Source organism: Colletotrichum orchidophilum (assembly GCF_001831195.1).
Source record: "Colletotrichum orchidophilum strain IMI 309357 chromosome Unknown Scaffold_50.1, whole genome shotgun sequence".
In the NCBI taxonomy this organism is placed as follows: Eukaryota; Fungi; Ascomycota; class Sordariomycetes; order Glomerellales; family Glomerellaceae; genus Colletotrichum; species Colletotrichum orchidophilum.
The window spans coordinates 199643-224134 of record NW_019173006.1 but is presented as its reverse complement, the minus strand read 5'-3'; the positions used below and the strand labels follow the sequence as shown (position 1 = coordinate 224134).

The 24492-nt window shown below is 53.9% G+C and overlaps 8 protein-coding genes across 8 annotated transcripts, besides 1 other annotated feature; 6 read left to right on the top strand and 2 right to left on the bottom strand.

The window, feature by feature from the left end:
* Positions 1 to 1732: 1732 nt before the first annotated feature.
* On the top strand, positions 1733 to 2824 carry CORC01_06616 (uncharacterized protein; the record flags this gene model as incomplete). The annotated part of the gene is made up of 2 exons (XM_022618255.1): positions 1733 to 1828; positions 1895 to 2824. 2 exons carry the CDS (start codon positions 1733 to 1735, stop codon positions 2822 to 2824), a joined length of 1026 nt encoding a protein of 341 aa, XP_022475253.1.
* A 1024-nt stretch (positions 2825 to 3848) lies between these two features.
* On the top strand, positions 3849 to 6966 carry CORC01_06615 (uncharacterized protein; the record flags this gene model as incomplete). Its single annotated transcript, XM_022618254.1, has 4 exons — positions 3849 to 5248; positions 5416 to 5740; positions 6515 to 6737; positions 6857 to 6966. The coding sequence occupies 4 exons, from the start codon at positions 3849 to 3851 to the stop codon at positions 6964 to 6966; spliced, it is 2058 nt and encodes a 685-aa protein (XP_022475252.1).
* Positions 6967 to 7180: 214 nt separating this feature from the next.
* Positions 7181 to 7486, top strand: CORC01_06614 (uncharacterized protein; the record flags this gene model as incomplete). The annotated part of the gene is made up of 1 exon (XM_022618253.1): positions 7181 to 7486. One exon carries the CDS (start codon positions 7181 to 7183, stop codon positions 7484 to 7486), a length of 306 nt encoding a protein of 101 aa, XP_022475251.1.
* Positions 7487 to 7695: 209 nt separating this feature from the next.
* On the bottom strand, positions 7696 to 8139 carry CORC01_06613 (transposase; the record flags this gene model as incomplete). The annotated part of the gene is made up of 2 exons (XM_022618252.1): positions 7696 to 7851; positions 8092 to 8139. The coding sequence occupies 2 exons, from the start codon at positions 8137 to 8139 to the stop codon at positions 7696 to 7698; spliced, it is 204 nt and encodes a 67-aa protein (XP_022475250.1).
* A 160-nt stretch (positions 8140 to 8299) lies between these two features.
* Positions 8300 to 8371: a sequence feature (Short protein (CORC01_06612, OHE98098.1) was converted to a misc_feature.).
* A 941-nt stretch (positions 8372 to 9312) lies between these two features.
* CORC01_06611 (uncharacterized protein) lies at positions 9313 to 15458 on the bottom strand (the record flags this gene model as incomplete). Its single annotated transcript, XM_022618251.1, has 5 exons — positions 9313 to 9594; positions 9654 to 14065; positions 14232 to 14502; positions 14854 to 15178; positions 15229 to 15458. The coding sequence occupies 5 exons, from the start codon at positions 15456 to 15458 to the stop codon at positions 9313 to 9315; spliced, it is 5520 nt and encodes a 1839-aa protein (XP_022475249.1).
* A 661-nt stretch (positions 15459 to 16119) lies between these two features.
* CORC01_06610 (uncharacterized protein) lies at positions 16120 to 17028 on the top strand (the record flags this gene model as incomplete). Its single annotated transcript, XM_022618250.1, has 1 exon — positions 16120 to 17028. The coding sequence occupies one exon, from the start codon at positions 16120 to 16122 to the stop codon at positions 17026 to 17028; it is 909 nt and encodes a 302-aa protein (XP_022475248.1).
* A 749-nt stretch (positions 17029 to 17777) lies between these two features.
* CORC01_06609 (uncharacterized protein) lies at positions 17778 to 21468 on the top strand (the record flags this gene model as incomplete). The annotated part of the gene is made up of 3 exons (XM_022618249.1): positions 17778 to 19398; positions 19447 to 19961; positions 20035 to 21468. 3 exons carry the CDS (start codon positions 17778 to 17780, stop codon positions 21466 to 21468), a joined length of 3570 nt encoding a protein of 1189 aa, XP_022475247.1.
* Positions 21469 to 22903: 1435 nt separating this feature from the next.
* On the top strand, positions 22904 to 24379 carry CORC01_06608 (uncharacterized protein; the record flags this gene model as incomplete). Its single annotated transcript, XM_022618248.1, has 3 exons — positions 22904 to 23477; positions 23533 to 24135; positions 24243 to 24379. The coding sequence occupies 3 exons, from the start codon at positions 22904 to 22906 to the stop codon at positions 24377 to 24379; spliced, it is 1314 nt and encodes a 437-aa protein (XP_022475246.1).
* Between the last annotated feature and the right edge of the window lie 113 nt (positions 24380 to 24492).

Sequence of the window (24492 nt, the reverse complement as noted above, 5' to 3'; positions counted from 1 at the left end):
TGTCTCTCGCCCAGCCCTCTAACATCTTTGTCATTAACAACGTCTGAGACGCCACTTGCACGTTTGTCCTGAACCAGTGACTCTTTTCGCCACCAGATAGTGTGTTTCCGTCCGTACGGTTTGATTCCTGGCGTCAACTCACAAGGTCTCAAACGGAAGATTTTGAGAGACCATGGTATTCTCCACCTCGATTTCAACTGGCGACATCATACCCGCAGCTGCGACCGGCTTCTGTCAGGTTAACGCGTGGTTCGCAAGTCCGATTACCGGGACGTGGAAAGTACCTTCCAATCTCCTATCCGGTATGGGTATACCGAGCGAATATGCACTTTCCTCTTCTCCGTACCTAAGATAATCACTTGTCTTTGAACGCGTACCTCAGATGTCTACTACCTAGGTATGTCAATGTAGGTAAGTTAAAGTACCGTAGGTACTCCTGGATTGAGCACCCGCTTCCCCATTTTTCTCGTTTGCCTTACTTTATCATATTTTATTGCTCATGGGCCATTGGGCGAGATGGAACAGTCACAAACACAGCCACTGGTTCGCAGCTCTTCCCAGTTTCAAAGTCTAACTCAACCTCAACACCTCCACCATGGGACAAATTCTTTTATCATTTTTTTTGCCTTCCTGGAGTGTGCCACTACTTTGACGCCATGGTTATGGAGCTCTTACCAATCCCTCGCTTCTTCACGAACTCACCAGTGCCAGCTTTGACTACATTTAAATCATTTGTCTGTCCTGGGTTTCATGTTTACAGTGTGCGCTATCATCCCCAGCATAATTTCATCATCTCGCGCTCCATGCTTGTCTCAGCTTGTAGACTTTCGCATATTGAGACACGACGTTCTGTCTCTTTCGCCTGCTTTATTGAAAGGACAAATGATGAGACACTGCACTTGCTATCCCGGTTACTAGACAGATCATGACGGAAAGTACGAGGCGTGCTTTACTGATGCGGCACCCGCCCTCTCGCCGCTTCTGGGACGCCCTCCGTACCTTCTCTGCACAATTTTTAGTATTTAACCACCTTACCAGCGTGCCTTTCTGTAGTAGATCACATTATCGAATCAACCATCACTTGGCCTGAGAATCTTAGACAAAGCTGACCTGCACATGCGGACCGTCACACAGGGAGTTTCAAGTTCGAAACTCTGTCAGAATGTCTCTGTGGAGTGTTGAAGGCACTTCTGCTTGTCAAGAGTATATTCCGGACTGATCCAGTTATCTGTAGGTAAGACAAGCAGTCACCATGACTTCGTCATTCTAGTATTTCAGAGGCAATCGTGAGACAGTGACTTACAAGGTCTTGGAAAGCCAGCTACAGGTAAAAATTTGCTCTTGGCTGAAGCCCTCAGAGAGGATAGTTAGATGAACCGACATGATGGGAGAGCAAAAGATACATACTACCCTTCGTCAAGGCTGTTCAACATCATTTGGTTGCCACGTCTTGTGAGGACTTGGTTTGCTCCTGTTTCTTCAAATGCAAAGCTTCCAGGTATAACATGGTTTAAAAGAATGCCACTGCAAGATGAGATTAGATGATGTTTAATTCATACGGCATGAGACAGACGCCCGAACTCATCGCGTTATCTTGTCGCACAAATGCAACACAGCCCCCACTGCCATCAGATATCATTTAGTGAGGAGTCTCAACATCTACACAAATACACACAGTAAGCGACTATTGAAGACTTTAGATACTTTTGTCCAACGCGTCCTTCCTCTGGACATGCCTGCTCCAGACCATTCATCACACCACTTCTCGGACGCTTCAGATATGGCGTCCAGCTCTCCGGATGAAGTCTTTACGACGCTTGGGTGCTCGGTAAGTCTGAAAAGATCTTTTTCATCTTCATGAGACAGACGTGGACTAAAAAGCCAGAACCAACAGGCACCTTCCATAAGCCCCAACATCTCGAGAGAAGCGCTTCGAGGCAGACAGATTCTCCGGTTTCTGAAGCATCTCAAGACACAGAATACCGATGAATCCAAACGGGTGCTGGAGATAATAACGGAAGCTGAAATTGCCAAGGCCCAAGGCTACTCCGTTCTCTTTCCTCAACGGAGCAATGAGGAGGAGTGGCCATCTAGTTGGCTCATTGGGAAACATCAGCACTTTCTCACCTATCTGCATGGACACTTCGCCAAGTCCGCAACCCCGCCGAAACCCTTGAGAAGTCCGAAGAAGACGACCCCGAAGAAACAAGCAAGGACCACAACAGATACTGCAATCGACAAGGGCACCAAGAAGTCACAGATTGAGCTTGATCAACCCCATGCAGTCCCTCTTAGCCAGCTGTCACCGACCAGAATGGGGTCGGAAGATGGAGAGTGCACAGTCCAAGAGGTAGCAGATCTCGGCTCTATACAAATTAGCAGCACTGCATCCCGTCAGGCTCAGCCGTTGCCGTCGTCCAGCCGGTTCCCACCCCATATATCAGCACAGGGCAGCGGCAATGTCCCGGGCTCGTGGCCGTTTGGTATTGAGACTGAGGGGGAGTCCAGCACAACGGTGCAGAAAGACCAGGGACGTAGCATCTTTGAGACAATTGCTCGTCCTGGTCCTAGACTTTCGCCAGAATACTATGCCTGGGCGAAGGCGCGTGGTCAGCGGAAACGAGCCTCGATGGAGATGCTCGCAGCTACTTTGAGCCTCAGAGATGTTCAAGCACAGGGAAGAATCGCAGGTCCGGAAGTCGATGACAGGGTATCCAACGCCGACAGACACTTGAGGCAAGCTGAGTTGGCCCTTGTTCAAACCCTTGATGATTTCAAGCACTCCTTGCAGCATGAATCTCAAACAGGCTCAACGAGTCGATAAATATGTACGTAGATGGCTGCGTTCTTCAGATAGATGCCCGCACGTACCTTGTTTGCTTGCCCCTTGGCAACGCGGCAAGCAAACAAGACAGGGATTGCCTCACGTCATTTTCTCTCTGCACAGTCCCCCTTATAATGGCAAACAAAAGGGATATGCTACCGAGATACCAAAGACGGCTGGTGCTATCCCTTACTTGGTCTAGATCTTGGCAATTGAATGGTCAAGCAAACGATGTTTCCATCTGGTATCCGCTCCCCTCAACCTCTCGCTCACACTCCGCGAAGCTCTTGATCTTCACTCCTCCGTGTCTCTGTGTCTTTGTACCTCTCCATTCGTGTTGATTCGTAATGACCCATTTCCATACTTACCCTCTCTCCTTCGTCTCTCCTGCCGTTTCGACTATTCACATCTCGACTCTTTTCTTCTTCTTCTCTCTTGCCCTGTATCTCAGGTTTACATGTGTCTCTCCATCTTCGGATCCTAACTTTTGCTCCATTACTCGTCTGGTGTTCCCACAATCTCCATGAACAGAGACGCGTACAATCTTCTCAGCTTTTCTGTATTGTTCCATCCCGACAGCCAGAGACAAACCCACACCACTCCGACCTCATACTATGATAGCGAAATCGATTTCGAACAGTCATTTGGTGATGAGGACAACAACGATATCGACGTTGACGACGACGACGACAACTGCTGTGATGACACTGACTTTGACCACGTTGAAGAGCACCAGTGCCGTCCCGAAGCATCAGACCCCTGCCATTTACATCAGCAAATACGCCTCTACTTCCACAACGACTTTCGTCCAAGCCCAGCTCCTCTGTACTTACATCTATCCGCAGCCGGTGTTGTGGCATCGTGGGTGTGGCCACATCCGCCTCTAGCTGCGAAACCAGTCCCACCATTTTACGCCATCACAAACGTCTCTCCGATTCCTCTTTATCCCACTAGACTCAAGTTTTCAAAAGCATTGCCACGTCAATTTTCTACCGTATGGCTATTTGTCGCCCTCACAGTTGGCATGGCACTGGCCTTCGCCTCCGCATTTGCCTCTTTTGACGCTAAAGATTCTTTATCTCGTCATTTGCCGCATCAACACCCCAAGATTATCGTCCAGTCCGCACCGCTCACACTTCCACACGATATCATCAAACTTCTAACCCTTCACGCTGCGGTGCCAGTCCACCTCCTTGCACATGTCCCCCGCGCTCTGCATACCTGCTATGAACAAGGCGAGGCCCAGAACTATGGGCGAGAGGGCGGAGGACCCCAACATCCCCGGCAGGGCGAAACAACGTCCCCGAACAATCACCTTGCCTTGCTTCGATACCACGTTCTCACTTTGTGCAACGCCCTTGATTCCTTGACCGACGACAGAGTTTCTACGGCGGAAATCTGCTGGGCTGCCGACGCCGCCATCGACGATCTGCGGCAAGCCTGGGACGGCGCGGTAGCACATATGCTTGAAGGGTGGCCCCGCGCAGCAATCCTCTGCTTCAACCGTATCGTAATTACTTCTCGGAGCTTTGCAAATTCCTCTTCCGCCGGAGAATCTGCTCGGCTCGGCAACAAAAGCCAAGCTAGGTACCACAACAAGACTACATCGGCCTTCTTGGATAGGCTGGCGCGGTACGTGGCCCCCGCACCAGATCCTTCAATCATGACCGACTCCACATATACCGGCCGTGCTGATATTCACGACCTTGTTGCTGGGCTGCGTCTGGTTCTTCTCCGCGTTTCCGCTATTCTAGCTGTTGCCGACGACGTAGGGATTTATACCGGGCGCAACACTCGCAGTACTTCAACTGAGGATGTATTCAAATCCACGGTACCAATCTCGAAGAAGACTTTGTCCTGGCATCTCTGGTCGTTCTTGTTCAGGTGGCGCACCGAGGCAAAGGAAGGTCGTAGTTCACCAGCCAACGCTGGAGAGCGTGAGACTCAGATGGTTGTCCGGATACTATCCGAGCTTCAGTGCCTACAGTCCCCTCTGAACAATGCCAAGCTTTCCGTCGACCATGTTGTAGCTCAACTTGAGCTCGTGGGTAACTTAACAGTGGCGCTTGCGTCTGCACCATGGCAGCCAGAGGAGGCATCGGCCCCCGGCGATAGCGTCAGCGATGAAGGGGATGACACGAATCCCGCTTCATCCCGAGGCCGGTTTGACTGGTTGAAAAATCACATAGCTTTGAAAGGCAAGAAGAAGAAGGGGAATAATGATGATGATGATGAAACAGAGTGGTGGAGGGGCAGCCCCTGGGTACGGGAGCAACATCTCATTGGAAACGGTGGACTCGGTGGTCTAGAGCGTTTGGCTGTTGGGAGAATTATGTACTTCCTCTCCGATCTGGGAGATATGGCGAGGGATATTGAAGCAGAGCTACGTCGGTACGGCAACGACACAAAGGAGCTTCAAAATAGGTATTGTAGGCATTCGAATAGCCAGGACTCTTGACTTGACCCAAGGGTTGGGACAGAAATAAACCTATATTACTACTTCAGCGATAGTACTTGCTTGCCCATCGCCAACTCATTATTCCGAGGACCAAAAATCGAAATTCCTCCTGCCAGCATTCCTCTCATCTTAGCTCCAGCACCATGGGCAGCATCATCGAGGTGTCATATCTCAATAGCTTCGGCAACAAACAGCGACAACCAGGCATCGCCAACGAGAAGAATGATAACGGATTGTTCCAGAGAGAGATATTTTCTCCGTCTCTTATCCAGGCTTATGTCGCTCTGCTTGCCGTTCTCAGCGCGGGAGCCATTGGCGTACCATTGAGCTCGTCGTTTTCTGAGTCTCGCATCCAATCAATCGCCCAACTAGGAGGAATCACGCATCTGATTGACCTCACGGACCCTTCGAAGCAGATCAGCTTGCCTGATGTTACCCGACTCACACTTGATTTATGCGTGCGTGCAGGAAACAGCATCGCAACGTGTACCCAGTTTGTTTTCAGAACAGGATGCGATGTCACCAGCCGTAGTAATTTACACCTCTAGCAGCACTGGAGAGCCCAAGGGCGTTGTTCACTCTCATGCAAGTCTCAGCACGATGGCTTTCGCAGTAGGCAACGCCCTACAGCTGGGTCCAGCCGAACGCAATCTTCTATTTCCATCTTTCGGTTGGGCCGTTAACCTGATCGACACCTTCTCAACTCTCGTATCTGGTGCCTGTCTTTGCATACCGACAGAGTTGGGAAAGTCTCATGGGCTGGAGGATACCATCACTTGCTTTGCTGCCACTGCCACTCAAACAACCTTACCATCTTCAGTGCTGGGAATAATGGATGCAACCGTCGTCCCAAGCCTGACTGGCCTCGTGCTTGCTGGAGAACCAATGCGACCAGATCTGATAGATTCTTGGAGTTCTTGCGTGCAGATTTACTGGAACTACGGCTCTTCGGAAACCCTCGTGGTTCTGGTTGGGAGTGTGTCAACGAGGTCGACATTATGAACTCCGGCCATGCCCTCCAGTGTTACCGTTGCTACCTTGTTAATGACGGTGGACTCCTGGTTCTCCCTGGGAAAGCTGGTCAACTTGTTGTCGAAAGTTTCACCAACTTCATGGGATATCTACGGGATTGAATAGTCTATGCCAGCGAGCGTGGATCAGGATGTTGTCCAGTCGTTCGTTCTGGAGACCTCTTTTTGCAAGACGATCGGAATGCAACTTTCATCCACCAGGGACGTCTCGACTGTCAATTGAAAATTTCTGGCCAACAATTCGAGCCGCGGGAGGTGAAGAACAAGCTTCTATCGGCTCTGGGGAATTTCAAGGAGCTGGCCGTGACGGTCGCCACCTTGAAAGGGAATGCCAGCAGGCCTGCTCTCGTGGTGCTCGTCGTCCTCGACCAATCGTCTGTTATGGGAAAGGCTTCTCTAACCCTGTCGGAGTCTTCATTTGAAAGTCTTGTCTTGTGCAGACCTTGCCATCGTACATGTTTCCAGTTGGGGGCCTATCCGTCGGCAAGCTCCCCAGGCTTTCCAACAGCAAGCTCGATCGCAGAAGCCTTGTTTCTCTTGCAGAACAGAGAACATTGGCCGAATTGATCGACTTACGACCTACTGCAGAGAGTCAGCTGCAGGAATATGACGTTGCAGTGGCGGGGGACTCGGTGCTCCTCGAAAGGTTCTAATATTATTCACGGCATGGAACGGCTGTAGATCACATCTTCTGTTTCCCCCTAGCGTGCCGCACACCCGATCGACTTTAGCTTCCATGAATTCCGATGAAGTTGGCGTTGGGGCTGTGAGGAAGATTAATAACAGCTCCCTACGCACCCAAGAAATAGTATTACCAATTCATTCCAAGATATCACAATCCACACCCGTTTATCCACTCTCTACAAAATGTCTTCGTATGTCCTCCGTCTAGTCCTCTTGGCCTTCACAGCTGTCGTCACGGCCAGCCCTCTCGAGCCTTCGCCGACTTCAACCCAGTCCGAGTGCACAACTACCTTCACCTCATACGACCCAGGATTCACCGGCGACTACCACCCAACTACTACCGTCACTCTCTACAACGAGACTGTTAACGTCCCTCACCCACTTCCGGGCCCCCAAAGTTTCATACTCCTACATTTCTACTCAATAACTCCAGCTCTTTTTTTTATATGTATTATGATGCTACGACAATGCAACTTTCGCTATCACTAGGGTTTTCAGACTCGCTGGACTCATCTGTGCTATTTCCAAGTTCGCCCGCCTCGATTTGAGCCCTCCGAATAGCCTCAATGTTGGCAAACTTCGAATTTGGGCTCATTTTGACCTTCTTACGTTTCCTAGCCCTGTTGGCATCAACCTCTGCCTGTCGTGCCTCAATCTTTCGCTGGGCTACCTCAACTTCTATAAACAAAGCCCGACGACTAGCTGGCCGTAACATGGCCTTCCTGGGTCGGAGAGAACCTCTGCTGGTCGGAAACAGCAGTATCTCTTAACTGAGCTCCTCGAATTCGGCGTTGAAGTGTTGACCTTGGTACACCTAATTCAAGGGATGCCTTCTTAAGGCTTTGTCCGTTAGCCTGTAACGGGCTGGGCCCGTATGAGGCCTTGCTGGATGTCGAGGCCACGAGCCACCCGTGATCAGGCCCACCGCGGAACCTGCGATGCCGACAATCCGATGGCCAGTACGGTACGGCCCTGATCAGGCCAACGGCAAAGTGGGGATTTGTTGTTTTTCCTTTCTGATCCTCATCTGAGGATACTCGTAGTTAGTCGCCATAGCTAGTTGCAAATACACTGGCCTTGGACCGTTGAATAGCCATAGCACCAAGGGTTTGGCTAACGTCAACTTCTGTGTATTGCTTCATTAACCAAAAATTAGTAAATAAACAAAAGTTCGAATGGATTGATGAAGAAATGATGAAGATATCCAAGTTTCTTGTTAGGGTATGAAAATGGCGGTAAGTCATTTTGGGGGGGCCCGGAAGTGGGTGAGGAACGTTACGGTCGCGAAACCCACGGACTGCCATGAGTGCGACCACATTACCACGACAGTGGAACCTGCTCCTTTCTGGGGGGCCATCGGGCATGAGGTCCTAAAGGTCGTATACGTCCACGCGATGACGCCCACAACGGTTACCACCCTCGCCTGCTGCACTCCGACGGCGGCTGCTAGCGCATGATGAGAGGTTCAGAAGCTCTTCAGATGGCCAGAAGTTGTCGTTGAGAAGGCAAAAGAAGAATCAGCCACGTTCACAGTTTGAATTTTCTTGTCAATGACGTCAACGGAAGAGGGTGGGACGGGACGTTGGGTTACGCTTCCCGTACATAGTTATTTCGACCAAATTGGATTCATAGTTAGGTATGTTACGGCTAAGGTTCCTCCATTAGTCGATTTATTTCGGTGACTCGGTTACATAACTCGGTTACATAAAAAGTTGGCATAACAAGCCGCTCACCTATCCAGAGGGACTGAGACGGCTACTTCTATCTCGCTGCCGTCAGGGCCAGGTTTTGTTACTCAGCTGAGGTATTGGCAGTTTTGAAGTCTTGACCATAAGGGATGTGTTTAGAGATAAATCATAAGTCATAACTTAAGTCTCAGATCGGGGTTTCTACACTTTCCAACTGTGAAACGATATTCTTCACAATGATTTGTTGTACAATCATCTAGCCATTCCTTTTGAGTTTGACTACTGTGGCTCTTTCTACATCTTAGACCGATCGGGTTAACAGGGTCTCTCCAGTCAGATCTAATAACAGTAGTAGTATTACTAGCTACTAATAGTAATAGAGTGTGACGTAGCGATAATAATAAAGCAAGACCAGCGGCGACGACGGAGCCTGGTAACAACTGCAGAGCTCAGTGTTGGTAAGAGAGCGCAGCGATAACTATAAAACCTAATAACGGCAAATAGAGGTTAGTAATGGATATCACGCGATTGTCTTATTATGAAATGAGCTTCAAAGAGTATGGGAAGGCCCTCATAGCTGGTTCATAAGGCCCCAATAGCAAAACTGTTCCCATTACTGGTCTCACCTCAGTCGTCATCACTATCGCTATCTATCTCGTTATCATCCTCAATGTCGGAGACCTCATCATCATCATCCCCTTCCCCAGTTTCATCCAACTGGTCCTTATTTCCAGCATCGTCGGGCTTCTGCTCTTCTGTCGAATCACCCGCACCGACCTCATACTCGGGCCCCAACGCCTCGAACTCGTGGTTAGGATGCAACACATCTTTGCTTGCGACGCACTTGTAGCACATATTGAAGCTATCCGCCTCGCATTCGTGACACCTGTACCGCTTGCCGAGAATTGCCTAGAAAGCCAGCGTCAGTAACCACCTCCATCATCGATTAAACAAACGTGTGCACTTACCATTAGACAGTGACCGCAATTCCAAGCGGGCTGATAGTTACCCGCCCTCTCCTTGTGATCTTGGTCCCTCCATTCCTCCGTCGTGCCGTCGGGGAGCGTCCGCGTCTTCTCCTTTGGCGTCAGCAGCTCAATCATGTCATCCGTGGCCCCATAATATCGTGATATCTTCAGCGGCGACCATCGCTGAGCGGGCCCCTCGGCCATCGTCCAAAGGCTGGCGCCGCGCTCCAGGAGAGCTTTCGGGACGTCGAAATTGTTGTAGTTGCCTTTAGCAGACCACATGAGTGGCGTCCAGCCGTCCTTGTCCTTGGCCTCAATATCGAACGGGGGCTTCTCATTTTTCAGCTTCTCGTCAGAGGTCCCTTCGCCGTCTCGTGCGGTCGTCTGAGCTGGTGGCTCACGTCTCTCGAACGGCGTCACCCTGGTTTCATCTCTGTCATCACTCCTATGGCCCACCGATTCCGTGTCGTCTTCTCCGTGCTTCGCGCCGTCGAGGTCACTCCCCGGACCCTCAATGTGCCTTAGCAACTGTACCAACGGCGTGCTCGACCAGGGGTGCGCCGCCGCAAAGTGCACCGGCAACAAGCCGACCTTTGTGGGCGCGGTCACGTCGGCTCCCTTCCTGAGCAGCGTCTCGACAGTGCCGTCGCCTGGATACTCCATCGCCGCGATATGCAGTGGGGTCCGACCCATAGCATCCTTCACGTTCAACTTGGCTCCTTTTTCAATGAGATAGTCCGTCACTACCTTTGCAGGCGATAAAAGGCCGGCGAGTATAGGGAAGCCAAAGGCGGTGCGGGGGGATTCTTCGTCGGGATCCTCCTTGGCCTCCTGAATGAGATATTCGGCAATCTGACGTTGATCGGGCCCGTTCGAGTTGCTGCTCGCGAGCGAGTAAAGCAAGGTCTCCTTGAACCCGAGAGAGCGAGCGACGCCCACGTCGCACCCCGCGGCCTGGACCTCCTCAAAGAGATCCCATCGGCCAGTCCGAGCGGCCACGTGAAGTAGGGTGCCCTTAGTTGGCGAGCACACCTTGACATCTGCGCCCCGCCTCCGGAGGGCCTTGAATGCGTCTATGTTTTCGCAAAGCACGGCTATCAGCAGCGGAGTCTCTCCTTGCAAATTCTTCACATCAACCTCGGCACCGAGCCTGAAAAGCAGTTCCATGGTTCTGTCATCCGTGTGCGTGCCCAGGTTGTGCAAGATGGTGTTACCGTTGTTGTCGGTGAGCTTCAGGTTCGGCTCCGACTCGTGTTTGAGCAGCAGCTCTATTGAAGAGACTGCCAACCAGGTAGAGGTGGATCTTATGCAGAACATTAGCGGGAAGCTTCCGTCCTTGGTTCGGTGGTTTACTTCGGCCCCGGCGCCGAGGAGTAGCTCGATGCAATCGGCGCTGCCCTTTTGGCAAGCAATGCAAAGTGGCGTCATGCCCCTTTCTTCGGGATCGGGTCGCCCAACACCCGACTGAGCGCCGTCCGACAGGACAGGTGTCTCGATCTCGAGGTTTGGCTTCGTGGTGTGATCCAGGAGCAGCTGGAGCACGTCCATCCGGTTGTGCTTGGCCGCCAGATACGCTGCCGTGCCTGAGTCGCACACCGCATCAACGTCGGCGCCGGCCTTCAAAAGAAGCTCCGTGATCTCTGCGTTGTCGTAGGCAGCGTGCAACGGAGTCCAGTCCCACTCGCTCTTCAAGTTGGGGTCGGCCTCGTGGTCCAGCAGCAGCCTCACGAAATCAGCATTGCGCACGTATGCTGCGACGTAAAGAGGGGTTTGTGAAGTCTCGGCGCCCATGTTTGTCGGCAAGCCGTGCTCCAGTAAGAACTCGACCAAGTCTTTGTTGTCCGTACCGACGGCCCTTGAAAGCACATTGTTGCGCCATGTCTGTGACTCATCTCGAACCTCGAGGTCGACCTTGTACTCAATGAACAGCTCCAGAAGCTCGATGATTTTGCCTGGCGGTATTGAGAACGACACGGCCGCAATGAGCAGAGGCTCCGAGTTTTTCGTGGTTTCGTTCGGATTCGCTCTATGCTCCAGGAGTTGACGGCAAAGTTCGATATCTCCCCTTGAAGCGGCGTACCACAAGGCATTCTTCCCGTCCAGCTTGACGTTGACATCGACATCGTGTTCCAGTAGAACCCTCGCGCACTCGGTGTAACCGCTGATGATTGCATATAGCAGAGGCCTGGCGTCCCATGACCATTCTAGGTTGCCAACCCAACTGGTGTCTTGACCGATATTAGCGTCAGCGCCGGCCTCAAGGAGAACCTTGATCGCCTGCGGGTTTGCGCCAAACGCGGCTAACTGTAGAGGTGAATTTCCTCGGGTGTCTAAGGCGTTCGCATCGACGCCGGCAGCCAGCAGCGACTGAATAACGTCCACTTCTCCCTGGTAAACTGCGAAGTGAATAGGCCTCTGTCCGTCATTCGCGGTAGCTTCGAGGTCAGCATTGGCATCAATCAGCAGCTTGGCCACTTCTGGGTGGTTTCCCTCGAGCGCCATGTGCACCAGCGACGTCTCTAGGCCATCGCACTCGAATGGAGGCAGAGGAACGTCCGAGGCGAGCAGGAGCTTCGCGGTTTTCATGAGGCCCAGCCACGCCACTCGTCTAAATAGTTCCTGCGGCCACTCGAACTCTTTGATCTTCGCTGCCACGCCAACCAAGTGATTGAGCGTGGTTTCGCTGCCAGAAGCCGCGGCAACTACGAGTGCCTCGCTGAGGAGACCGTTTTTAGGAACACTCGCTTTTAGTAGCAGCTGAACCACTTCCTCGTGGCCGCCGCGAGCCGCCTCAACAATCGACAGGCCGACATCAACTGGAAATGAGTCGGCGTTAAAGTCAGGCGAGATCCGTTCTGCTTCGAGCTGATGATTGACGAATTCTCCCATGCCTGTACTGGAGACGACAGGTAGAGCCGAGATGTATCCCTTGGGTATCCGGGACAAAGGATCTGATAAGACGTAGACAGCCTGCGCCCACAGATTGCGGGCCTTGGGGTATTCGAATAGCTTGAGCGCCTGTGCCTTGGGCCGATGTTCTCCAGCTAGCTTGTAATGCTTCGTCCAGTATTTTGCGGCGTAGGAAACTAGGTTGTGGCGTGGTCGCGACACGGGCGCCTCGTCGAGCAACGCATTCTTCTCTATCATGTCCTCCAGATTCTCCCAGACCTCTGGAAGGACAAGATAGTCTAGACATATCGAAGCCATCTCCGCATGCGCGATCGCAGCGTCGTTAGACGGGAAGCTTTCGGGGCGGAATAGATCAACTTCGTGCCCATCAAAGGTGATGAGCCCACCAAATTGGAGTATATCGTTGCTGAGCTCGTCGTAATCAATGTCTTCGAGCCCTTCCACGTCTGGGTCCTTCATGTCGGCAGAGATATACAGGGCCTCTCCAACTTCCCGCAAAGTCGGCTTTTCAAAGGCAAGCTTGATCCAGAAAATCATCTTGCGAACTCTGGCGGCGCGGTCCCCGAAGGATTCCAGGATAGCAGTGATGAACGTTTCTGTAGTCAGAGGCGTGAGTCTGTCCAAAATCCTTCGGACAAAGGATCGGTTGTTGTGGATCGAAGTGTTTTCGGCCAACCACCGGGTCACAAAGCAGGCCAGTTGAAGGTCTTGGCCGCAAGTTGCGAGCACCTCGTGGATGCGATCTTTGAACTGAAGGAATGCAGGTCTGAGACGCAGAAGCCGCTCGATCTGGGTTTCAACCATCTTCTTCATTTCTTTCGTGAATGCGGCTTGTTCTTCGGGACGCGCCAGGTACTCCCCAGCGTCGATGGTAGGGAAGGAGGCGAGTTGAGATTCGAGGCGCTCATCGCGGCCTTTCGTGGTGGTCACCACGAACCTGAGGGGCTGCTCTGAGTGTTTTCTGATCTCGCTGAGAAACTCAACCAGCTTGTACCGTGTCTCGTCGCATTCGTCGAGACAGGAGACGAAGTAGATGGCCTCTTTGAGATGTACGGCGCGGCTGTAGGACGAAAAGAGTTGAGCAAGGTCTTGAGTTGTACACGCCTTCTGTGAGACCAACACGGCCCAGCAGAAAGAGTATCTGTAGTACAATGGGTAGCGTCCTACCAATTGACAGTCTAGATTTGCGAAGAGGCTCTCAAGGCTGTTGCATCTGTCGTCCCGCCGTGAGAAGATGTGGAACAAGGTGCTTTCTTTTGGGTTTTTTATGCGGCCGTAGAACCTGTGCGACAACATCCTGGTGAGCCCCTCGGGACAGCGGAAATGCAGGATCCCCAGACCGGAAGAATTCTGCCACTTCCGGTACTCTTCATGGCCTACAATCCAGTGATTCACCTCACGCGCGAACCAGGTGAATTCGTCCAACTTCCAAGGAACCGTCGGCGGAGACTTTGGAATGAGAACCTTGTGTATGGGCGTATCTTGAGGTCCGGGTTCAATGGCTATTATTCCTAGTTAGCTGCCCATAACCACTACGGTCAATATCCTATCTCCACAGGGCGATTCTGCAGGGCAATTCCGCAGGGCAGCCCAATAGGGCAGCTTCACAGGCCGTGTTATATACGCAAAAAGATCTTGCTGGTGAATGCACAAAGGATGCGGACTCACTGAATGGATGTTGGCCTATGTGAGTGCCGAAGACATTGGAGAACTCTGCATGACACGCCTTGAAGTTATCGCCATTGATCAATCGTGGATGCGGAGTGTCCCATACGAGGCACTCCTCGTAGAGGACCTCAGTCGCACATGAAGACACCCGGAAAGGGGTGGGCAGAATAATCCGGGTGTAGCTGGGGGACCTTTTAAGTTCTTCGCCGATAATGTTTATCATTACAGCACGTAGAAACGCCTTTGTGTCGAGGAACTCGGCGTTGATACGCTGAGTAGTTGAAGCAAGGTTGGCTATTGTCTCAATGGCCCGAGGTGTGAACGTGCCAGGGTGAATGGAAAGCAGTCGGGCGAATGAGTCCTCCAACTCCAGGCGTCTAGCTCGGTGTGGGCAGGCGAGGAAGACCTTGGGACTTTAGTCACGCTATGTGATGGGAGTGAAGCGACTGTGAACTTACCAGCGTCGAATTATAGTACAGAATGTCCTTGTATTTTGCAGGATTCAGAGACGCCAGAACGAGTGCCTTTTCTTAGTTGGTAATTGATCTCGAACTCAAACACACGGTTCCGGGAGGCATCAATGGGATTCGGAAGACGTTTTAAAGTTCAATGTAAATCGTACCTTCTTGATGATGGTTCCTCCGACATCGTGGCCGACAAACACAATTGGCCGTGGGTTTTTTCTTGGAGGGTTGTCTGCCCAGTTCCTCGTGACGGCGTCGAGAAGCTTTTGCGCCTCGCGTTCGATCCCGCCAGGGGTCAAGACATCGGGGGGGACGTCCAAATCGGTGCAATCGATGTTGTAGTGATAATGAAGTACGCGGCTGCTACTGAATAGATTCCTGAGCCACCAAGAGCTCGGTTTAGGGCCCTGGTTCGGATTCCAGACACCGGTGATGTATTCAACCGACCAGGAGGTATGGGAGACGCTGTGGACAGTAATGACACTACGATTCCGTTAGTCAAAATTGTGCGGGTCCAGAAGTCTTTCGCTTACTCGAGTTGAAATCCACCATCGTTCTCGTTCTCTGGCAGGAGCCCGTACTCGATTACTCTCTCGACACTCTGAGATTCCGAAGCGACAGATTCATTGTCGCCGTGCTCGGAAGGCGGCTTCTCGACATCGTCCGTTTCGAGCTTGTCCGCTGTCTCTGTCTTGAGTGTCTCGTCCTCCACGTCCTCCAACTTGTACTGCTCGTCGTCCACGTCGCTCTTGACGGAAGACATGGTGGTTAGCTATCGTTATGCCCGGTGGTCGTCGCAGCCTCTGGCCTAGCCATGAACCTGACCTGACGAGCTGGTATTATGGACGATTTTGGGGCCTCGATTGCTTGTATGAAGATCTAGGTGCTATTTGGCGTCGGCCGGGCATGACGGGAGGTGATTTGGCGAGTCAAGGACGTCGAGCCGTGGGACCCTAACTCAAAGCCCCCATGTCCATAGTCATGGTAATCGAAGCAGGCTGCGACGGATCAGGAAGATATGGGGGCCGAGCCGGGTCGCACAATGCAACACAGGTCTCAACCCCCATGCTGCTGTTACACTGCTGACTGCATGATGCATATTCCTTAGACCACTAATCAAACCATTCAGGGCTTCCACGGCTGGGGTTTCCCCCGCGCCAAAGTACTAGTACGTGTCAGTAAATGTGATGCCGATTCGTCTCGCAAGCCACTTTGAATAGTTGACCACCGGCGTGCCGCTGTCATTGATCAACGGCCGTGCGAGAGGGCAGTGTCGTCGCATAAAGGATCCAGCCTTAAGGAGACTAGCTGACCGTAAGAGTGAAGGCCGTCAACTCCGGGTTTTTTCATCTACGTCAGGGACAAAACACCACACGAGCCCGTTACTGACTTACACTCTTCTGCAGACAGTCACTCCTTCAACCATGACTAATTTCGTGGCCGTCAAGGATGAGAGCGAGCTTGAGCTCCTTGAGACGGGAGACGACGTCCTCAGCATCGACGTGGACCTCCTCGAGGGCGACCGCAAGTCGGGCTTCCACACCCAGAACGACCGCGAGGACCCCTTCCAGCGGAGCAACGTCGTGCAGCGCAAGGGCGCTGTCGACGTCAAGTGCACCTGCGTCGACACCGTCCACGGCAGCTGGGGTCCCGATGAGCCCGACACTTCCGCGACGCTGCTGGTCCTCCTCTTCCGCTTCGACTCGCGCCGGCGCGCGCGGCGCGTGGCTCTAGCCAACATAGAGTTCGCCTTCTTCGACTCTCAGGGCCGATCCCGCAAGAACCCGGAGGTAGCGGCCATTTCCTTCGACGACAGCTTCAGCCTGGTGCCGACGCAACGGACCGAGTCGACAACCACGGGCGCCTCGGGCACAACCGGCGTCGGCGTTGTTGGAGCCGAGCTCTCGAGCACCGTCAAGTGGGAGCGCACGGTAGATGAGGAGACAACGGATGCGGCCTATGTGATCGGCTCAATCGACCGGCTCAAGGCCCCGGCGGGACCGGACAACGCCGCGACGTGGACGCTCAAGGAGAACAGCACCACCAAGAAGGGCGTCCCTGCGGCCATGCGCGTCGGCATTCTGCTCAAGCGATCCACCGACGATGACTTCTTCTGTACCGTCAAGATTGAGACCGAGGTCGACCTCAAGACGCGCATCGAGCAGCTGCTTGGCCGGCGCGGCTTGGACGACCCGATCCTGTTCAGGACGAGCCTGCCGCCCACCCGCAAGCTGATGAAGTACGACGCGGAGAATCTCGGCGAGTTTGACCTGTCCTTGATCGAGGATGTGACGGTGACCACGGTGAGGAGCAATGCTGTCAAGGAGAAGTGAGACGGGTGTGTCCGGGGCTTAGCTGAGAGAATGAGGGAATTTGGAGGGGTCGTGAACCCTGTCTCGCGTGTCTATTTAGAGACTACGTGGTAGAGATACATTACTGTACGTACTCATTACTAGTAAGCAGACCCACACATCGGAGCGGGTACGGCAACCCCATGAATTGCGTCATTCCCAGTCGTCCACGAGCTGCCCCTTGCGATTCTGGTGCCTTACAGACCCGGGATAACTATGCTGCAAGCTAATACATGTAGTATTCGAAGCCAGAAGTCCGACTTGTACCGTCATGTACCTGCACTCGCCCCAGCAAACATCTGAGGTCGTATCCCATAATCCCACACATGACCCTGGCTGCCAATATCCGCTATTGATGTGCGAATGCGGCACGATAAGTAAGGCTGCGCGAAAATTCCATAGCAATATTCCCATTGGCATCCGATGGTGGCATCCATCTTGCGACAGAGGGGTTGGAAGCGCCGGGCATACCCCCGAGCCCATTGATAGTCCGAGGAAGACTTCACCCGCCAGCCTTGCCGTACGGTGAGACGTCAACGCTCCCTTCATGTTCTTTGAACTTGACAAATCTCCTCTCAATCTTTTCGAGAATCTCAAGCAGTGCTTCGGTGAGCTGGATTCGACCAAGCGCCCATAGCAAATTGCAAATTGCTCACAGTCAACAAATTATCGTTCGACGCAACGACTGCGCTCACCGGTCCGACTGGGATCGAGGCTCATCAACAACCAACATGCAACGCCGCAGCCTAAGCGACGAGGAGGACAGCGATTCGGAATACCATGATGACCAGGATGAGTTCGACGATGTCGACGACACCGAAGGTCAAACCAATGAAGCGAGTATACAAAGGTTCATGGAAACCATCAAAAAAGACTGTGAAACCTTGGAGAGTCACCTTGCAAATGAACCGGACAAGATATTCGGCGCTTACCAACTCGACTCCAAGTCCGAAATAAACAGCAAGACAGTGCTGCACTGCATAGTCGAAGAGTTCCCCAAGCTCATAAGGGTTCAGAAGGCCGCCGCGCACAGGCGCGCCTTGCTACAGGCCGTCAAGACCATCACGGCGCGGTATCCGCACCTCCTCACGATAACCGCCGACGGCATCACGCCGTTGTACAGCGCCATCCAGTGCTGCGCCTCGATCAACGACAACCGCCTCGCTATCAACATGATCCGGAACTGCAAGAGGCCCAAGGACGCCGCGGCGGCCAAGTCGGCGGCCGCGGGCGACGGCGGAGACGACGACGCGGCCAGCAACGCCGACGAGGCATCGCACCCGCTCACCGAGGCGCTAGCCGTGGAGTGCACGTCCGTCAGCAACAACCGCTCCGAAACAGTGCTTCACCTGGCGATGCGCAACCACGCCGTCTTCGCTTCCAACATGAAGTTCCTCAAGCGGCTGGCGAGCCGCGCCAGCGAGGCAGCCGCAGTCTCGCGGGATAGGGGCAGGTTTACGCCGCTACACTACGCCGTCGACTATAAATGGAGCTCGCAGGAGCAATACGAGATCGTCGAACTGCTGCTGGCCGCGGGCGAGTCCCCGACGCTCATCGCGGAGGAAAAGGCCGTCCTCGACCTCCGCTCGAAGAAGGACGACACGTCGGTCTACGAATACCATCGCTGGACGCGCGAGGGGTACAAAGAGCCCCCGCCGCAACCCCCGAAGGTAAGCGCATCGGCTCCCCGGCCAAAGGCGCAGCCGCCAACGACCGGGCGAACTGGCGCGGATGGTTCCAACATCGTTCGTAACCCCATGGACGGCAACAAGGAAAGAGAAAAGGAGCTCAACGGCCCTCCACGAGAACGGGGACCGATCTTCATCCGGGAAAGGGAGCGGAAAGTCAGAGGCCCAGATACGGGTCGGAACCACAGACGCGGACCGCCGCCTGACTCGAGAAAAGAAGGCCCCGGTGGCAAAGAAGGCCCTGGTGGGAAAGAAGGGCCCGGAGGTAAGGAGGGTTCGGGAGGCAAGGAAGGACCCAGCAGATCCAAAGAAGCGCCGAGTGCCAAGGAGGCCCCAGGGCGTGGTCGGGATCCGTTGCTGACGATCCGCATCCTAGGCCGAGACGGCAGCGAGCGACCAAACGGGAGAGGCGACAGCCAGAACCTCAACTCGCCCGTAGGACACGGGCTGCAGAGAGCTCCGACGGAAGGCCATCGGGTCGCAGAAAGAGAGAGGCAGGGAGCGGCGAAGGATAAGAAAAAGGCCCAGGAGGAGACTCCGGAGAACCGGAAGAAGATACGCGACGAGTGGTCCGATAAAATTCAAATGCTGCTGAAGATGCAATGCCTCCGGACCCGGTCCCACGAGGCATCCACGCGGTTCCTATACGGCGATAACCCGAAGGGTAAGTTGTATCGTAGAATATGCTGGATTGCTGTTGACCGGTCATCAGACATTCAAACCTGGTTTGATTACCAGGGAGTTACGGCGGAGCTCGACGCCGACGTCTTCGAGGATTGTTTCAAGAACGTCGAATTCGACACGGTGCTCAAATACGTGGCTTTCCCACCAGTACGAGTGCTAAACTGGGACAAGAAGGGAGAGAAGCTCCTTCCTCGCGCCGGGAGACGCGGGCGGTTGGATATGCTCTTCTTCTTCGACTGGCTGAGAAACAAGAAGAAGGTGGAGCGCATCCTCAAGGTCATCGTCGACGACTCGTCGCAGGAGCCTCATTCGGATGCGGCCATAGAGAAGGTGCTCGAGGGCTTCGGGGTCGAGTCTCTCGACTGGTCGAAGCTGGACCTGGACCCTGAGACGCTGTACAACGCGACGCTCACCAAGACAAGTCCGGAGCTTCCTCCCACCTCGCAGCTGTCCGAAGTCATGCTGCGATGGAGTGGGAACAACGCAGTCCTGCGCGCTTGGGGCGAGCCGGAAGGGCTCCGACGGCTGCCGAAGCTGAAGAAGGTTTACCTTTTTGTTGACGAGGCAAGACACCAAATCTTGAAAGACAACAAACATGAGCGCTGACTTTTCTGAGCGAAAGACACAAACACTAGAGTCTATGGGCCGTATCAAGACCAACATCGCCAAGTTCAGGGAACGCCTGAAAGAGGGATGTCCGCAATACGTCCAGAAATACATTGAATCTCAACCAAAGCAGCAGAACAAGCCAGTGATACCAATGGGGCCGCCGCCTCCGCCGGGACAGGCTGAGCTGTCTCTATGTCCGGAACCAGTGCAGCTCGTCCCCTCCGTCGATTTGATCTGGGTGAAGAATGCATACGGGCTTCGGCAGGCTAACAACTCGCTCAGCGCGTCGGCTCCCAGCGGTGAGCGCAATATGATCTCGACGGCGCCGCATCGCTGGCTAGAATCCACCGACGCCTTCGCCGACCACATTGAGAACATCTGGAAGGATAGTATCCGAGAGGCCAAGAAGCGGCCTTCACGCAAGACGGCCGGCGGCGACAATGTCTCGGGCACGCCGGTGGCCAACACTTCGGCACCGCTCAAGAGCCAGCACGGGTCAGAAGAGGACATCATCGTCGCGCTCATCGACGACGGCGTCGACATGATGGAGGAACAGCTGGTGGATCGGGTTCTCACCGGACGCACGTTCTGTTTCCAGGACGGCCGCAACATGCCGTGGCACGCCTCCGAAACGGGCCACGGCACCGTCATGGCGAGCATGATCGCGCGCGTGTGCCCAATGGCCAAGATCTACCCGATCCGACTTAACACGGGAGCGAAGCTGACGGCGGGGGCGGGGGCCATGATCAACCCCGAATACGCGGCCAAGGCGATCCGAGCGGCGGTCAATCGCGGGGCGTCCATCATCTCCATGTCGTGGTCGGTGACGCGGCCGGCCAACGACCTGCGCGAGCTGCTCGACGGGGCGCTGCAGTACGCGCTCAACAACAACGTGCTGCTCTTCTGCTCGAGCCGCGACACGGGCCATAACAGCGACATCAACTACTACCCGGCGGCGTACCGGCGCGACGCGGTGATCAAGATCGGGGCGGCGCAGCCGACGGGCCTGCCGTATGAGTGGGCGGGCTCGCTCGCGAACCTGGACTTCATCCTGCCCGGGGTCGAGGTCGTGCAGCGGCACGGGTTCCGCAGCCCCGGTGGCGTTCAGAAGCTGCCGCCGGAGTCCGGGTCTTCTGTGGCGACGGCGCTCGCGGCCGGGCTAGCGGCGCTCATCATGCACTGCGCGCGCATCAACCAGATGTTCGGGTCCGGGGTGCGGCTCGGCGACGAGGACATTCTCAAGCTGCGGCGGGCCGAGACCATGGTGCAGACGATCCAGAACTTTGGCATGAGCACGTCGGACCCGACCAAGAACAAGTTCGTCGAGGTCTGGCGGAAGCTCGACGACAAGAGCCAGAAGATTGCCAGGGCAAGCTCAAGGGAGAAGCGCGAGATTGTGGCCCAGCTGGCGCGAGACCTGATGTCGCCGTCGGCGAGTTGACGTAGAGATAATGATGTATCTAAAAAGCTTATAGGTGGACTTTGGGTGCACATGCATCACATCGTAACGAGCATGTTTCGTGTACAAAAGAGTGACATTTTAGTCGTGAATTTGATGGTATCAATTTTCAGTGCGGGATTCTCAAGAGACAAGTGCCTGTCGTAACGCCTTCCAGGTTACAGGATTGTGCACGTCGGAGGACCGGGGAAAGTGGGGCATAACAGCCGCGGGTTGCGGTGTAGGCTCCGGCCGGCAAGGGCTCCACCATGTCCTCCGAATGCTCCGGGCCGGGCCGGAGGGGAGGGTCCCAGAGGGGCTCCTACCCTTCAAATAAGTACAATCTGCGAGCTGTGCATGTTGAATACCACTATACGCGTTTCTTCCCCTCTGTTGTTTTTCAATTTCGTTTCAAGCCCCGCTGCGAGAACTATGCTCCAGATCTGTCAAGCATTCTTTCACAGGCGGCAATTCTCTCTGCGCACTTCGAGTGTGCAAAGAACTGCCCGCGGTTGGTATCATGCCGTCAATCTCCGACTTTGAAGGCAATTGTACAATTGGTTGCCGAGCGAAGCACGCCTCAATCAGACAAAGCTCATCGACCGCCGCAGAGAAACCAGTCTGTCGCTGACGTAAATGCCGATGAACTTCTTTTTACGGCAGCAGAGCAGTTTGGAGTTAGCGAGAAGCTGATTGAGGAGGTGTTTCCGTGCACACGCCGATCCAGGCGGCACTGATGACGCTCAGTGAAGTTCAAGACGGTGCGTACATCGCGGAGCAATTGCTTTTCGTCTCCCGAGAACCTGGGCGAAGACGGACTTTCTCCGCTCTTGGAAGGTTGTTCTCCGTGATACACCCATGTTGAGGAGCCGCATCGTGCGCCATCCAAACGGAAGACTGTACAACGTCACGATGCTGTTTGATGAAGGTTGCGCGCTGCCATCAAAGTCTTTTTCTCGGCGAACTCCAATGACATGCGGATCTCAGCTATGCCAGCGCTGTATAAATGACGCTCTGGGAGATGAAGCTGGCTCAATCTGGCGTTGACGGATCCATCATTCCGTCTACGATCGATGGCCAACCAATCTGATCCTCGAGATGACCCAGAAAGCATACAGGGACCAACAGATAACTTCACAGACACCATTCTCAACGTTTTCATACGCCGTGGTAAATGAACAGGTGGCCGAAGGGGCGAAAGAATTCTGGAGATCTAGGCTGGAGTCCTTTACTGGGAGTGTCCTTCCGCAGCTCCCTCTCGATCGGTTCATCTGCCGCATCATTCACGACACTTCTCATTATACAGCCGGATTTCGAGTCTCGCTTTAGCCTTGACACCGAAGTTATTGTCGATATCGAAACCGGTTCATCTGATTCCTACGTGGACTACCCACTTGTCGTTGAGTGCTTCCCACGCCTAGGAGGGGTCACGGTGAAGATGCTGTACGATTCAGCCGTTCTTCCCGGGTGGGACGTCGAAATGATGGCAAAGCAGTTGGAGAAACTGCTGCTCCAGATCGACTCCGGCCTAGATCCATCAACGGTGGTTTCAGACTTGAGACCCCTGACACATCAACAAGCTGCAGACATCCTCAAGTTCAGCTGTAGCGATCTGAATGAGCATCACGAATGTCTCCATGAGCGAATCCTCGCCAAAGCAAAAGACTGGGAGACGAACGACGCTGTTCATGGATGGGATGCCAGATACACCTATTCTGAGCTGCAAAGCACTGTGAAGCTGCTCTCTCCGCGTGTCTCATCTCATCTCGGAGGCATGGCTGGTGGAAGAATCATTCCCATCTGCTACGAAAAGTCGGCAGCTGCCTTGGTCGCCATGCTGACCATGCTCTCAGGGGGCTACGGCTTTCTCATGATCGATTCCGGCCTTCCCACCGATCGTATCAAGTACATGCTTGAGGTCATCGGGGCAAACTGTGTTGTCTGCTCGAACGCTAGTCAACAACTCGTTCTAAACATTGGAGCACAATCAATCAACTTTGAGAACATGTTCCGTGACAAAAGCCCCGAGGCAATGTGCTTCTCAGACGACGCATAGTGTTCCCCCAGAGTCGGCCGCCTACTGCATATTCACCTCAGGCTCAACCGGATCTCCCAAGGGAGTGGTCCTGTTGCACAACCAAGTCACAAGCGGCCTCGAAGCCCAATGTAGTGTCGGGCTCTATCTTTCCAGCGCCCATATTCTTCAGTTCTCCAGCTACAGCTTCGACACGTCCATAGCCGACATCTTCGCGACGTTGCTGAGCGGCGTCGGCTGCGTGTGCATCCCAAGAGATGAGGACAAGCTGGTGCAGCTTTCCAGGAACATCAACGAGTTCTCCGTCAACGTGATTGACCTGACGCCGTCGGCAGCAAGAATGATTCAGCCAGCCGACGTACCGAAGCTTAAGGTTCTCCGCCTGGGAGGCGAATCAATGCACCAGCATCACATCGAAACATGGGCGAACCGTTGCAACCTGCAGAACACGTACAGCCCGACCGAGTGCTGCGTTCAGTGCACATCTGTCGACCATATTGACAACTCCACGCCTTCTTCGGTCATTGGGAAAGGCATTGGGTGTCACACGTGGGTTGTTGATCCCCAGACCCACGAGCATCTGATGCCGTTGGGGGCTGTTGATGAGCTCGCTATTCAAGGCCCTGCCGTTGCTAGTGGGTACATCAACAACTCTACGAAGTCCAAGCATTCCTTTCTTCCCAAGGCGCGCCTTGGCTTGCGACTTACAACGTCGAGTGTGCTTTTACCACAAACCTCACAGGAGACCTGGTCAAGTTCAATAAACAGGGCAACCTGATCTTCGTCGGAAGGGGTGATAACCAGATCAAGATCCGAGGGCAGCGCGTCGAACTGGAAGAGATTGAGAATAACCTCCAACAACATGCCCTCACGAAATAGGCTATAGTGTCTTACCCAGCTAATGGACCACTCGCATCGCAACTCGTGGCCATTCTTGAATCATCACACATGCCGCCCTTCCGAGTCGTCTTCGCCTCCGGGTCCAGCCATCA